This window comes from Anabrus simplex, chromosome 7 (genome assembly GCF_040414725.1).
Source record: "Anabrus simplex isolate iqAnaSimp1 chromosome 7, ASM4041472v1, whole genome shotgun sequence".
NCBI lineage: Eukaryota > Metazoa > Arthropoda > Insecta > Orthoptera > Tettigoniidae > Anabrus > Anabrus simplex.
Window position 1 is genome coordinate 10,862,761 of NC_090271.1, and position 16,893 is coordinate 10,879,653.

Sequence of the window (16,893 nt, forward strand, 5' to 3'; positions counted from 1 at the left end):
ACAAACAGACCAACATTGAGATTTATAAGGATTTATTAATGTTGAAGTCACATTGGTTTATCATTTGCTGATTGAAATGCCAGCATTTGATGAAATCCAAGAGAGGTAGGAGGTCACTCTGGCATAGCCACTGGGAGCACCAGAGGTACAGCCTCGGCTGGACACGAAGCTGACCACACCGATCTGCAAATAGCTGCTTCCAGATACAATAACCAAGGGGCCACCACTGTCACCATTGCAAGTGCTTCTGCCCCCACTTCCTTGAGCACAGATGGTGGAGGAGACGATGATATTACCGTAGCTGTTTCTGCACACAGCGTTGGTGACAACTGACAGATCCACATAGTTCAGTGTGTTGCTCACTGAGGTGGAAGCTGTAACAATATTCCACTCATATTAGGTTCCCAAGCCGTCATGCATTGGGTGCTAATATAATGTTTAAAGTAAAACAGATAAACACAGTGATAGGTCAGTGTGGGAAGAAAAGACAAGGACGATCTCCATATCTTCGTACATTACTCTCCCCTCAGCATCCGACAGCCTCATTTCCCCGTCCCCAAGCATTGACTTATCTTCAGTCTTGATTTTCACAAAGGAAAAAGTGTTTTTTTGATTTGCATTTGGTGCAGGATAAGAAAAAAACTGGGTAAACACAGGAAAAGGGAAGAGGCGTAATATAAAGATGAATACAGGTGCAAAGAGACTGCACTTCCCTCAAAATGAAATGCTGCTTGGTTCAAGTAACATCAGCGATTTTTAATTCCTTGTGACTAAGCAGAAAGAACTTACCATCAGATACTTTGCCCCAACCGCTGACTCTCACACTCTGTCCTGCAAAAGTGTTGCTTGCCTGGGAATAGGATGGAAGATTCACCAGCTTAATGTAATCTGCAACAGAAGTTATTCATTCATAGACTGCACATAGTCATACTGTTGATGCAAATAACTCAGCTATAATACAAAATAGTGCTCTCTAAATATTTTGAATTTGATCAAGAGCTCCACATACAACATTGTCTGACCTGCAGGAGATGGGCATCCCACTTTAGACTCATATTGTCAAGTAATATTTGCACAGTTCGAAACTGGAGATTCTCCAGCACCAATCCTATTTAAAATCACTTTAGAGAAGGTGAGGTGGCTATTGTGGGGACTGACATGATCCTAGCATTTGCAAATGATGGAGTAGTTAAGGCTGAAACCTTGGCTATAATAACTGCGTATGCAGGAAGTAAGGCAGATAGAACTCTTAAACAACAACAGAAAGTTGAAGTATATGGTGGTTTCTGGATGGATTGATGGACACAATTTTGGAAGAGTAGATACTTCCAAGTACCTCTCGAGCAAAAGTGAACTACAAAAGGAGGTGTAGCAAAGCATAAGGAATACTACCTGTATATGAATTGGCATATGGCTTTTAGTGCCTGGATATGTCCGAGGACTTCGGCTCGCCAGGTGCACGTCTTTTGATTTGACCCACCTGCGCATCATGATGAGGATGACACATACACCCAGTCCCTGTGCCAGGGAAATTAACCAATTATGGTTAAAATTCCCGACCCTGCCGGGAATCGAACCTGGGACCCCTGTGACCAAAGGCCAGCACGCTAACCATTTAGCTATGGAGCCGGACACCTGTATATGTTTTATCTTAAGTCACTTGTTCTCACCACTCTTGGTATCACAAGTGATTAATCTCATTGTTTGACCGTATTGAAATTCAGTATTTTAAAAAAGCAATTACATTAATTTATTGAAAACCACCTATTCAATACTTTAAAAGTCTTTAAGACTATGATATAATCATTTTATTAAGGTTGTAATGGTACGTTTCACCTGTCATCGCAGGCATCATCAGCCATAAATTCTATACTCTTTAAGTCAGAGGTATGAAGTGGATGTTATATGAAAACTATTCTTAAAAACTAATTGTTTACAGTAATTTACATTGATGTATAAGAACATTATGGTCTATTTAGATTTAATTGGTTAATCCTGTTTTAAAGATCTAATGGGATATCATATTTGTGTTTCCATCTAATGGAGTTAATCCATAAATCATTTTAAGATGAACGTATCGATTTCTTGTATTCACTGAAAAATTTGTGTAAATATTTTGATTTCCTTTTGATTGCCAAACCAGTATCAACATTACGAGTGCTAATATTGTTACGAGTGTATTAAACTTGAATTGTTGTTATTACTACTATATATTGACACTTAAAAGAAATTAAATTCATAACTATCTCTTATACATATTAAGTATATTAGTATTATTGAAATAGTACATTTTATGAGGAAATCTAACCAGTATTGAACACAATTAGAAAGAAGCGCATCTCATATATGCCAGAAACTAGAATTAGTAGAAAAATATGCAATAGCAATACAGGATTAAATGGATCACAGAAATAAATAATGATATTAAAGAACTACAAATAAATGATCTCGAGAACAAAATAGACAAAACTGAGATTTTCAGTGACTCGCATGTGAGATTATGAACCAAAATTAATAATGGTGCAAAAGGTAGAGTGCTCTCAATTGAAGAGGCATCTGAGAGGATGAAGAAATAAGAAAAGCTGAACTGGAGTGGTCCTATGTGGCCATAAAATATTACAATTATACCTTACAGAATATCAGTAATACTGTGTAACCTTGTGTGTGCTAATTCAGAATAATTATAAAGAAAAAGGTGTATTTAAGAATGATGCCTGAAGTATCTCTTCAGGCATTATTGTAGAGTATTTCAGTGGTACATTTCAATCCAGTCTGGACAATAACTTTTACTGTGGACATTGTATCACTTACTGCTTTATTAATGACACAAAGTTATGAATGTATCACATCCTAGTACTGATACTATTAATTCATTTTTTCTTTTCTTTTTTCTGTATGTCAACAGTACTGACTGGAATATGACAGCTTGATGTTTTCATTTAGTTATTTCAGTAGCCGTCTCCACATGTTGTGTACTATCAACCCTGTGAAAATCGTGACAAAAACAAGAAATGTACGGACAAACACTCAGTAAGGTGAGAAAAGTCCTAGATTGTACAGAATGATCAAATCATAACTCACTGCTCAGTGCCACTGCAGAAGGAAGGCGCACAAGGGCAATGTCGTTGTTCAATGTGCTACTACTGTATCCACTGTGAACAATTTTGCTCGTGGTTGTAACGGTGACACGGCCTGATTCTGAGGCGCTCAGAGACTGGGCACCCAAGTAGACTGTGAACCGTGAAATGCTGTAACAGATAAATAGAAATGTTCACTGACCAGCACCTCGTAACACATTTAACAACTGTTCTCTTAGCATCTTAACATTACATTTGCTGATCATTTAGGAGGTTTTGGATGCCAGAAAGAGGGAAGGACTTGATAATAGTGTTTTTGGATTTGGAAAAAGCATATGACAGAGTGGAGAGAGGAAAAATATGGGAATGTTTAGAAAAACGTAACGTCCCAGAAGCACAAATTAAAAAGTTCAGATGTTGTATGATGGTTGTGCAAGTAGGAGATGAAGATCTCAGTGGTTTAAAACAAGAAGAAAATGGTTTTCCGTGGTTTCCCATTTTCAAACCAGGCAAATGCTGGGGCTATACCTTAATTAAGACCACGGCCGCTTCCTTCCCACTCCTAGCCCTTTCCTGTCCCATCATCGCCATAAGACCTATCAGTGTCGGTGCGACGTAAAGCAACTAGCAAAACAAAAAAAAAACAAAAAAAACAAGAAGAGGTCTCTTTCCTCATTGCTCTTCATTTCACTCATGGTACTATTATAAAGGAACTTAAAGATCTTAATTCATTTGTTTTTGCTGATGATGTTGCCATTTGGGGAGAAACCAAGAGGACACTGGATCTTTGGAACATCAAGTGTAAAGAATATAAGCTAACTGTGAGCAAGAGCAAAACAGTGTTAACACTGGAAAGCCTAACCCATTCCACAACTTAATTTGCTCGAGGTAAGTCCACTGGACGAAACACAGCTTTCATTATGCTTCATATCCATTTAATACACATTTGTGTATCACTACTCTGTATTTAAATACATTTTGAAGCAGTCTGTGCATACTTGAAAAATTCTAGTAGGTAACAGCTTACAAGAAAATATGTACCACAAGTTACAGACAGTACATGAAATTACTCATCCTACAGTGTCTCATATAAAGCATATAAAGCATTTTCGTTCACAAGCAGAGTGTTCCAAACACACATTTTTCTTACACTTGTTTTTGCATTCGACCTTTCTTAGCATCACATAAATAACGCCCCTTTTTCTTGGGGGTTTCTGGTGGTGAAAATGTTGATGAAGTTTCAGCTGGATTTGGAACAGTAGCTTGAACAGCTGTCAACGTTGCTCTTTGCAAACCAATTCTTGGCCTTCGTTTTATGTGTGCTTCAATAAGGCTTTCTGCTAAGTCGATCAAAAAGAACCTTCGCCTTGTCTTCGTTATGGATTCCTTCCACTCGGGGTTTAGAGTTAGCCACACTACGTAGGAAGCCACACCACAAACATCAATCAGATTCATAAAGAATGCTACAGGCCAGTGGTTTGTCTTTCTTTTGCAAGAATAAGCATGGACCACCTGGTCCAGAGTATCTACACCAGATTTCATGTCATTGTAATAGAGAACAATAACAAACTTCTTTTGCTCTTCAACAACTATATCATTTGTGTGATGCATACTACTAAGATGAATTACTGCTTACGTTTTGCAGGCACGTAAGACACAAGAGTGAAATCCTTTGTGAAACTAAACAAGGATGACTGAGGTACTCATGTTCTATTAGGTTGAAATTCAGGAGGAAAAAATTTCTTGTGTTTCCTAACAGTGCCTACTATTATAAGATTATTGTTCAGTAACTTCTGTCCAAGTTCCAGACTTGTGAAGAAGTTGTCACACGTAACATTTCTATTAGTGTGATTGTATGGCTCAGTGAGATTCTGAACCATTGTCGAACCTAGGTTTGTGCAACAGTAGTACCTTCCTGCCCCAGGTATGGAAGACCTTTCAAAGTGTAGAAAGTTTGTGAGTCTGAGACCCAAAAAATTTTTATTCCATATTTATGAGGTTTAGATGCCGTATACTGGTGTGAAAGGAGCAACGTCCTCTAGTTGGTATCAATTGTTAATCTACTGTGATATTAGTACCTGGAAGGTAATATTTGGTGAGATTTTTGCAGACTGCTTCCCGGACGTCTCGAATCGGTGTCAGCTTGTCTTTCTCACGACAAGCACTTCTGGTCGATTTGTCATCAAATCGCAGAAAAGCAAGCAGCTCTTTGAATCTTTCTCGGCTCATGGTACCACGGAAAATAAAAGGGCCGTATTTGGGGCTCCATAGTGACGACACAGTTTCATGATTAGATTTCAGGTGGCCTGCTGTTACGAGGAGTCCAATGAAAGCACTAATTTCCACTTCATCACACACTCTCCAAGACACATTTTTATTCTTCAGGCTGTAGACTCTCTCAGCTTCCTGGTTGGTGAATTTTACTATGTCCTTTAGAATGGTTGTTGTAATGAAGAGTTCAAAACTGTCCTTCGGGCTGTCTATTGTTTTCTGTGGTGGAAGAACAACCTTATGTGTTGGTGTCTTTATTATATTAGAAGCTCTTGTCTTTGATGTAGAAGGTGGACATTTTTGTTTTCAAATTGGTTTATACCTCTGTAGTAAGTATCACCCTGGGAAGTCATATCTTCAGTTTCACTTGCAACATCACTGTGTTTACTGGCAGTACTACTATGATCCTCTTCATCAGACTCATTGAGATTATAATCTTCATCGTCACTGTCTAGTAACAGGGCAAAACTCTCTTCATTTCCTTCTACTACTTCTGACTGCAAACAATCTATTATTTTCTTGTCACTAAGTCTAGACATTGTAGAACATCACAAACAAAACCATGGACTGTGCACTTGTAATTCAAATAAACACAACAGTTAGTATATGAATGTGACCCATTATTGACACTTTGTATAAGTCTACCAACAGTCGTAAAATAAAAAGGTAACTGTCATCTGAGAGCTTAGACTCCAGGAGACTCACGTCAGGTGTTAAAGTTATGAAGTTACCTTTTAACAAATAAATAAAGAACCATTGTTTGTGAATCCACAAGGAAACATTATTGACAGCATATTTCAATTGTTTGAAGAATACTTAGACTCTTATCAAGGAAATCATATTTTTACTTAGTACAATTCACAAAATAGAATCTAGGGTGTTAATGAAAGTTAGCAGGACAAATACACCTTGTAACCTCACCCTCGAGGAAGAGAAGATTGAATGTGTCAATACCTTTAAATATCTGGGAAGTACAATATCAAATGATGAAAGTGCCAAGAACGAAGTGTAGAACAAGGTGCAAAAAGGATCCAACTTCTTCCATCAAGTACGGAACATAGTATGGGACAAGGGAGTTCCTCAGAGGGTTGAACAGAGCCTGTTTACGACTTATATCCTGCCCATCATGACGTATGGTCTGGAGTGTTGCATCATACATAAAAGAAAAGTAAGTCAACTGGAAGCTGTTGAAATGAAGTTCCTTAGATGAGCTGTACAGAAAACAAGAAAGGACAGAATTAGGAATGATCAGATTCGAAGAGACCTGCAGGTTAACCTGACCATGGAAGAAAGCGTGAAGTGGCTAGGACACGTTAAGCGGATGCAGGAGACTCAAACACTAAGGAAGTATTTTGAAAAGATTGTTCCAGAACAAAGACCAATTGGATGCCCTAGAAAAAGGTGGATAGATTGGATGAGAAGAGAGAAGAAACATGAGATGCCCTAGAGAGGAAAGAAGTATACAGGACTGTAATAAGTGAAGGCAAATCTTTCTTAAACATCCTACCCAGCTCGCTGGAAGGAATTCATGATGATGATGGATGCAGCAGTAGGATGTGATTAGTGAGACAAGGGTATTAATTCATTTAGATGTTGAATTAAATGTTCATCAAATATTTCCTGAAATATCTAGGAACTATTTTATTTAATCTCTTTTAAATATTGAATTAAATTTAGCTGGTCCTGCAGTTTAGGGGTAGCAAGCCCAGGAGACATTGGGTTCAATTCCTAGCCAGATCAGGAATTTCTACCTGGATCTGAGGGATGAGAACAGGTGAGGAGCTATCTGATGGTGAGATGGTGGCCCCGATCTAGAAAACTAAGAATAATGGCCAAGAGGATTCGTCACACTGACCTTATAATGTTCAGGATTTTGGGCTGAGCAGTGGTCACATGGGGTTTATTTTATAAAATTAAATGTGTTTCTGAAATCTCAGCTGAAGTAGCTTGAAACCATTTTATTTTATTTAAATCTTAAATTAAATTTGCATTTTGTAGAATATTAATTAAATTAGCATGGAACCATCGTATGTAGTTAAATGTGACAACTATTTTTATTATTTAAATTTGTTCTAGTAAATTTCTATGGCCAGTAAACTTAAAGATTTGTTTGGAATGATTAATTGAATTCTTGGCTAGGCCACCTACATCGTTTGATGGGAGAGCTGTTGAGTATCCAACTAGCCTTTGGGCTGAGTACTCAAGAATCTCTCAACTCTCTCATCCTAATTGATTAGTGTCTTTTAGAAATGGAAAGAGATGAGAACAATTCATATTAACTGAAATCATTATCTTTTGACTATGTATTTGATGGCAGACTTGTTTACTCTACTCGACCACAGGCCACCCTGTCATGTGGTAGAGTGGAACATTGTAATTAACGAGCAGGCAGCCTAAGTGGCATCGACTGTAGATGAAGACATACAATTATTATTATTGTCAGAGAGTTACAGCAGTCTTCTATCTCAGGTCATTTATAGAGATGTATGAACATGAACACAGTGCGGGAAGAAGGGGCAGGAGGAAGAAACGGACACTCGCCACGTTTCGTACACCACCATCTTCAACATTCATCCCTTGTCCGCCGCTGATGAGCTTCAACGCTCACCATCTCGACAGATCTTCCGTCTTGATGTGGAAGTGTAGGACAAACACAGGAAGGAAGCTAGTATTTGAGGTTGAATTTCTTTTCTGCTTTTAGCACCAGTATTTTGGTTCTTCCTTTCCCCCTCATTGAGTGATGAAGCTGGGAAGTAGGAATGTGCTCATTAAGAACAATTGGGAGTGAAGACAAGATCTTCTTATGCTGGCATGTCGTTTTGTGTGTTCGTTCACATGTTCTTATATACGACTGGATTTTGTCTCTACTTCGACATGATTGTGCTTCATTTAAGAAATATAATCCAAATTCTATAATTTTATCATTCTATTTTATTTTTATTTTTTTTGCTTAGTTATTTGGAAAGAGGTGACATTTACCCTTGAGCACAGTGGGCGGCCGTCAGGATGAATGTCGTGGAGATCAGAGATCCTCCACAGAAGCTTGAACCGTCCAAGTAAAGAGCAGCCTGGTGAGGAAACTGACCGCGGGTGGCGGTGTTACCATTTGTAATGCGCGCCTCAGGATATTCAGGTGCTCCCTCTGAAAGTAGATGGACATTACACCAACATGTAGCTCATACTCATGAGCAAGGATTCAAAATAATATGTTGCAACATTGTCACAACAAATTTAACACATAATTGAGCAGCAAAGAATAGGAAGAGAAAGGAGCCGACAAGATACGAGGGCTGTAAATATAGTAGTGGTGATATTTACAATTGCAGTACATTCGTGACCCGCAATCATTTCGCAATAAACGTGGATGTTTGCACCGCAGGAATCAGCAATAGTAGTCACTGTCTCTCAGGCACATTATGCATAAGAAAAACACTCTCATAGTCGTATGCCACGATGAGCACGATGAGCAACTGGGTTCCTGTCAAAATTTCTGTCGACGTGCCAAACCTGGCTGACGCCATTCATTCGATTGATGATGCAGATGTGATTCCCATAGGGAACCCAAAATGTCTGTCCCGAATGAGTAAATCCACATCACCAATACAAATGTACGGTGTTGTGGATTTGCTCATATTTCAGGTTCCCTGAGGGAATCAACATCGTATCATCTGATGGCCGGACAGGCATCGGTTTTTGGTGGTGAGACGGGGTCTCTCGTGGTACATTGGCACTGCCGTTGGCTTTGGGTGGCCTGCTCGATGGCCTCTGCAGTGTGCACTAGCCATGCGTCTTGGTGGGTGTGCTAGGTGCCAGCTGACGGGCCCGGCCTGGCGCACGGGGGCGGGGCACTGGCAGCCGGGAGTGGGTTGGCTGGAAGATTTATAATGTCTAATGGCGGACCATTTGTATTGGTGTTATTCATTTGATTGATGCTTTCATGTAGGCGACAGTACGCTGCAGAAATACGGCTCCTTCGTTGCGGTATCTGTCCAGGTGGATGCCAGTCAGTGCATAACCGGTGAGTTGATGTGGAACTGGACGGGATGCAGTTTTTGTCATGTTAAGGTATTTCGTCAGTATGTGGCACACCGTTTGATGACTGAGACCCACCTTTATGGATAATTCCCAGACAGTCCATCGATGGTCTACAGAAACGAGACCGCTCACATCAATCTGATCCGACCTGTGCGGTGCAAACCCACAGTCTTATTCTGACCCGCATGGAACTCTTTGACCCATCCTACACGGTAATGCATTCTTGCCACAGGCTTCACATTGGTAACAGGCTTCACATTGTGATGCATTTTTGCCATGGGTATCCTCGATTTTAATCCATGAACGCTCATCACCTTTTGGAAACATGCTTTAGAGCAGTGAAATTGACACACACCACTTGAGCGCCACACAGCAACAACACTTCCAACTGGATGCCCATCAAATGCGCACTGCCCGATCTCCTGTGAGTGTCTGGACTACGTTGCCACTACTTTACTTACAGCCCTCATAGAAAGGAACCAAACATGAATCTAGTAATGACAGCTTAGTTTAGAAAGAGAAAACAAGAAAAATTGAAAACACAAATAGTGTTGAAAGCATGTTGTTATTTGGGTCATCTGTCCATAGACTGGTTTGATGCAGCTCTCCATGCCACCATATCCCCTGGTAATATTGTAATGTCTACATAACCAATGTAATCTGTTTTTCATACCATTCTACTGGCAACACTTCCTTCAAAAACTAACTGAATAAATCCTGGGTGTTTTAAGATGTGCCCTATCATTCTACCTTTTTGCCAAATCAAGCTCCTCTCACCAATTTGACTCAGTATCTCTTCATTAGTGATTTGATCTACCCATCTCACCTTCAGCATTCTTCTATAACACCACATTTCAAAAGCTTCTATTTTCCTTTTTGAGCTAGTGTCCATGTTTCACTTCCGTACAATGCCACACTCCAGACCAAAGTCTAAAAACATCTTCCTAATTCCTACATCAATGATCGAAGTGAGGAAATTTCTTTCCTTCATAAGACCTTTCTTGCTTCTGCTACTCTGTCGCTCTTACTACTCAAGTAACAATAGGCTACTCATCTACTTACTTTAAGATATTTACAAAATATTGACCTACTTATTTCACGGTGTTTTGCTGCAAAAGTGAATGATTGAATATTCTGATAGTTAACATTCAGGTGAGAAGTACTGTACTTACCAATGAGGGGCATGGTGCGCTGCATGGGAATCACTGCCGTCACATCTACATTTGATGATGGGGCAGCCTGAGGAGAAAATAAACAATATCATACCTCTAGAGACAAACATTGAGACGTCAAGACAATGAATAGGCTGCCATCTGGTAGAGTAAGATGGAATAATATAAACAAGCTCAAAATTTTGAAAGCATATTGTACCAAAATTTAATTTTCATTCAATTACAATTTTTATTGTACCCATTTAATGCCAGTGCCATGCCATTTCTGTTTCTGCCATTGCTGCTGGCAACATACAGAAAAAAATAGAAATTAGTTATGTTCCTGAGACAATATAACTAATTTGTATTTTCTATCAACAATCCAAATTCATCGGATTCCCATGACACAAGTTAGAAAAGACATGATTGCCAGCTATCGCCAAAGAATTGAACTGATACAAAATATGTGCACAAAACATCCTTAATGTTTTTGACTTATCCCACGTATTGGCTGCAGGGTTTCTAGGCAAACTTGCCCAGTCTGTGTCAATGACCTTCAGTGACATGGTGAGAGTGTGTCACACCAGATTATTAGACATAAAGGCAAACGGTGATTTTCTTCTTTCCCCTACACTCCCCAAGCATGGCTTCTAAATTGACTGGTGAAGTAATCTTATGTACAAACCATTCCTAAGGATCATGTACATTTAGTGATCAAATGGCAGTCAAATTCCTGAATTAAAAGACTTGAAAACTAAATCACATGGAAGTTTCAAAAGACGTAGTAATGTATCATGGCTGAGCGTCACGTCTTCCAAGGTGATGAATACACATATTTATTATTACCATTCTTATAATCCTATACATTAGATACATTAGATATTTCCCCCATAAAACGTTAGTAGAACGCTCAAAGAACTTCATCCTCTCATCGACTGTAGGGCCTCTGAACTTGGGAGCGTGGGTTGGCGACCACGGGGACCATACCTGAGTCCTGGCATTGCTTCCACTTACTTGTGCCAGGCTCCTCACTTTAATCTATCCTATCCGACCTCCCTTGGTCAACTCTTGTCCTTTACCGACCTCGATGGTTTCAGGTATCGAGGCTTAGAGAATCTTTCATTTTCATGCCCTTCATAGCCCTTGTCTTTCTCTGGCCGATACCTTCAACTTGGAAGTGTCGGACCCCTTCAACTTTTCCCTCTGATTAGTTTAAATAGGAGATGGTTGCCAAGCTGTACTTCCTCTTAAAACAATAATCACCACCACCACCACCACCACTCTCCAATTTTTGTCTCATTTTCATAGATTATCTTTGTGATAAACAGGAGCTTATAAATCCACACGGTTTTTCAATCATGAAAACAACCTCAACAGCCATCACCTGTTTGAAAACTTGTTCATTGAAAAATGATTGCCACATCAGCATTGACAAAATTAGCAATAAAAAATTCAAATTCATTATTATATGGTAAAAACGTATCAGACATAGAAGATAGTAAACTGGATTTTCTATTATTTTAAATAGAACTAATTTCAAAGTTCACGAAAAAATGCCATAATTACGAACGTAAGAGATTGGAAATTATATACTGCACAATCTATATATACAAAATAAGAGTTTTGTGTGTACGGTACATTGCTCAGAATTTTAAAAGGATGGTATTTCTGTATCAGTCGTGTCCACAGTAGCCAGGAAATGCACTTGTTAATTTTCCGTCTGTATGTATGTAGGGCCTATGTATGTTTGTACACGCATTACGAGAAAACGGCCGAAGAGAATTTAATGAAAATTGGTATTCAAAATCGGGGAATAAGTCTACAATCTAGGCCAGAGTCGAAAGAAAACTAAATGTGAAGGCCTACAATATAGAAAGCTTATAAAATTGATTAACAACAACATAGCAATCATCTCTAAAACTGTACCATTTCGTAATAAGCTTAAGAAGTACCTGTTAGGCACTATAAATGTGTAACAGTTATTTCTCTGATATTTTCATTTCCAAATCTTAAAAGTCAAAAAGTTGTTCCTCATGTATTGTTACTCTGATGATAATCCACTTAATATAATCCTATCCATTAGATAAATTGTGATACTTAAAGTATATGTAAAACCACTATTATTACTCTTTCACTTTTAGACCTTATGCGTTAATCCGCCATTGTTGTGATTATCTATGTATTGTTCCTCTTGACAGAGCTCTTGCTCTCTGGAACCCTATTTATCAATAAATAAATAAAAAATAAAAAAATTACATGACCATTGTTTGTTGTGATGTGTTTTGTGTCTTCTGTTGCCACTCATCTCCGATAGATAGGATTACTGGTGAATACTGATTATTTTTTTTAATTTCCCTCACGTTGCACCGAACGATGGCGACGATGGGATAGGAAAGGGCTAGGAGTGTGAAGGAAGCGGCTTTGGCCTTAATTAAGGTACAGCCCCAGCATTTGCCTGGTGTGAAAATGGGAAAAAAAAAAAAACGGAGTACCATCTTCAGGGCTGCCGACAGTAGGGTTCGAATCCACTATGTCCCGGATGCAAGCTCACAGCTGCGCGCCCCTAACCACACGGCCAACTCTCCCGGTCGAACAGAGTGTAACAGCCTGCCTAAATATTGGCGGGAAGTAGATGGGGAGTTAGATAACTTTCTTCTTTAGCATGCCATTTCTCTAGTTCATAAATTTTCTGATACTACCGGTACTGGTACGTAACACACTGGTTCATCATAGCATTCGAGCTATTCAGCCCCTACTCTGAGGCACTGATTGAAATGGGCAGTGTGCAAATAACGGAATAATGGCAGAGGAGTGTTCACGGCTGTCTGCGGCCTGGTCCTTCCAGCTCTGGAACTTTGGACTGTCAGATCGGCACCGCAGTACTGTTCGTTGAAAGTGAGTTTTTCATTTGATGGAGTGTTTTATGTGATAACATTGCTTTTAATCGGTACATTCCTACTGACGTTTCTGTAATGACCTATGTTGACTTCATTTAGGAAAACCACAAAATCTGTCTTTCTGAGAATCCCGTAGCGAAGCACGGGTACATCAGCTAGTTTATTTTAACCCTTCGCGGGCGGCGCTCATTTATAGCCGTAGGCGGCAAAGACAATTTTGAAAAATTTACTAAAACCATGAAAATATGCCTAAATAGACCACATACCTTGTTTAGGAGTGGAAATCCGTATGGAAGCGGTTTGAAGGCAAAATAAGAATCGTAAAGTCATGTTTTCATTGGAAGAACGGCACAAGGCACACTCCACTTTATGATGTGACACTGGTTAACTTGAAGTACACTGTGGTCCGCTATTATGAAATACAATAGCCTATATGTACAAAAAACCTACTTTCAATGATATTTTGGTTTAATTTTTTTGTCTTTGTCCATCAAAAGGTGAAAAAATCTGTCAGAAAAATAGTCATGGCAGTTGAACCTATGCTGTACAAAAATAATACCCTGAATTTGTAAGTGTCAAGGTGATGGATTCTCAAAACTCCAATAAATGTCACGCAATGTTGGGTGTTGCCTTTATTTTCTTTTTGTCCCCATGTAATTTAGTTTCACTGAGAATATCATCAAATATTTCGTCATCAAAAAAAGATGAAAATATTCTACCGGGGGCGTGTCAGTATCAAAGTGTGATGATTATATTGTCCCTTGATCACTATTACGAACGGGAATAATATTTGTTGGCCCAGGGTCGCTATTACTCACGTTCGTCCAGTCGCTGTGTGTGCGTCACTTGTGTCGTCGTTGCACTCAGACGAGCTGGAGAAAGAATTTTCAGACTCACATTCACTAAAATCAGACATTTCTTCGACCGTATCATCCAATATTGACACTATGTCTGTATCACTAATCCGTTTTCGCGATGCCATTTTACCAGAAAACCGCGAAAATACGTAAGAAGTATATATAGTACGCGAACTTTTTCTTGAGCCCTGAACTCCATAGTGCATAATGGGAACTAGGGCTCAAGAAAAAGTTCGCGTATGTTACACACACGAGAAAACTGCGTCACGTAATTAAAATCAAACCACATAGCACTACAGCCCCGACGGACCTTGGCGTACCAAGCGAGCGCTTATTTTATTTCTTTAGCGTATGACTTACACAAAACAGTGGGGAATGATGGACACTTTCCAGCAGCCCTTATAAATTACAGTCCAGGTTCTTGATCCATTCAGCTACATTAGATGTCGCATCAGTAAAATCTTGTCACGCCTGGGTAACACTTAGGACACTCAAAGGCGTCGTGGTAGATTGTCCGACAGGCAGCTGATGGTTTCAATCCCATTTATATGCCAAGGCAGCACAGCGTCCATGATTAGTGCGTATCCGGTTTAATCGGGCCCATAACTGACAAGGTAGCTGAAATCCCGGGTTTTTTATGCCTGCAGATTACCACATGACGCATGGTCAGTGCGACGAATGGTCTCGACCGATATTCTTGGTTTCGTAGACCGCAATCGCTATCTTATCCTCAGATAGCTCCTATATTGTAATTACGCAGGCTGAGTGGCCTGGGAATCGAATCCTATGCCTCCGGTGAGAGGCACGGACACAATTTGTGTTGTAATTCACATATCCCGTTTTAGTTACGGTACGTGACTGTGTGCAGTGTTTATCTTTAAACTGATTTCTATAAACGGTACCCCCTTGTTTTAAAAATAGCAGCTTTTTTTAATTATTTTATACCGATATACTTATGGACGAAATATGAGACCTCAACTCACACCACTACTCTCCAGCGGTATCGCGGTGTTTATTAGCAGCTAACAGGATTCACTACGCCTGCTGTAGTCTGAGTTGCCAAATCGTCTACTGCACTCGACACGAAGAAAGGTTTGGTAACCTCTTCACACCAGACAAACATCACCTAGAACTGGTAACTGTTGGCTTTCATGAACTGAGGGCGTCATGTTTTGTCCCAAAATAATACTTCACTTCGGTGCTATAAAACGGTACAATGGGTGGGAAAGAAAAAATACTCCACTAAAAGTACAAACCATAAATTGAATTTTACAATATTGGCAGTAAGAAATAAGTATAGCTTCATATGAAATATTGGTTATCAAATATTTAACAAACCATTAACTCAATAATCTCTGATAATTGTTCACCAAGTAGTAGAAACATTATTAATTCTATGATGCACTTAATTTCTCGTAATTAGGTTTAAAAGATACATGTTACGGTCTCACATCAATTAAGCTTGTTCCAATAGTTATTGTATGCACTTGTAAGAAAAAAACAGTGTCTCTAAATGAGTGTATGAGGTTTTTTTTTTTTTTTTTTTTTTTTTTACGATTTGCTTAACGTCGCACTGGCAGATTAGCCTTATGGTGACGAAAATTAATTTTAATACTTAACTCTGCTTCCGTAATTTTGTACATTTCTCTTCTTCATTTTCTCCCATTTTCGCGGATTTCAGGTGTAAACTTGATCTTTTCTGCCGTTACTGATTTTATTTTCGCAGGGGTATGCTGGCGTAGTACACAACCCGGTTCTCCCTGAACTTACATGCCGAATTTCGGGAAATTCTGTTGAGCCGTTTGTGCACGATAACGTCACAAGCAGACAGACGAAAATTGAACTGAGTCTACTTTCGAGTTATTTTAATGGTTTATCAGAAGAGACGCTTTGAAGTGTACATGCAGAATTACAATTTTATTTATGTAGATTAGCGAACATTATTCCACTTCTAATTGTTATTATTAATGCAAGGGGAAATGCATCTGGACAAGCAAATCGGAAGTGTTCCGAGGCTTTGAAGACTAAGGGTCGGCAAGCGATAGGGAAGGGCCACAAAGGGCATGGATATGAAAAACTCCCTACCTAGAAAAAGAACAAGAGTAGACCAAGGGAGTCAGACGAGAAGGAAGCGCGCACAAGTGGAAGCACAAGAGGCGATGTTCTTACCTGGACTGCCGCCAGAGTCGCGAGAGCGATGAAGATGATAGCTGTCATAATGAAATCACCAGAGTACTGCTCTCACCAGGACTGTCCCCATTTATACGAGATGACTGTTGTTATCGTAATTGGAGGATGCAGATTAATAATCAATCATCCACTTATTCGGCACTTAAACCTGTGAATTATTTATGTATCATTGCCATTATCACAAAATTACCCATACCGATATCAGATCAGATTGGAGATGGGAATTTCAGAAGGTCATCTCAAAATCCTACCTCTCAAAGGAGCAACATCTTCAGGCGCTGGGTAAATTTAGAAGAGAAGGCGAAACCGATTTTAGTACACCCTGTCCTTAAGAAGGGCGGCCCCATGGTGTAGGGGTAGCGTGCCTGCCTCTCGCCCCGTGGCCCCGGGTTCTATTTCCGGCCACGCCAGGGAT

At 39.5% G+C, this 16,893-nt stretch overlaps 1 protein-coding gene across 1 annotated transcript; it reads right to left on the reverse strand.

Annotated features, from left to right (window-relative positions):
• Nucleotides 1-15: 15 nt before the first annotated feature.
• On the reverse strand, nucleotides 16-16,577 carry LOC136877212 (brachyurin). Its single transcript, XM_067151058.2, has 6 exons — nucleotides 16,458-16,577; nucleotides 10,556-10,622; nucleotides 8,328-8,490; nucleotides 3,082-3,248; nucleotides 790-888; nucleotides 16-374 (listed from the first exon to the last, which is right to left on the reverse strand). Exons 1-6 carry the CDS (start codon nucleotides 16,503-16,505, stop codon nucleotides 61-63), a joined length of 858 nt encoding a protein of 285 aa, XP_067007159.1. The 5' UTR covers nucleotides 16,506-16,577; the 3' UTR covers nucleotides 16-60.
• Between the last annotated feature and the right edge of the window lie 316 nt (nucleotides 16,578-16,893).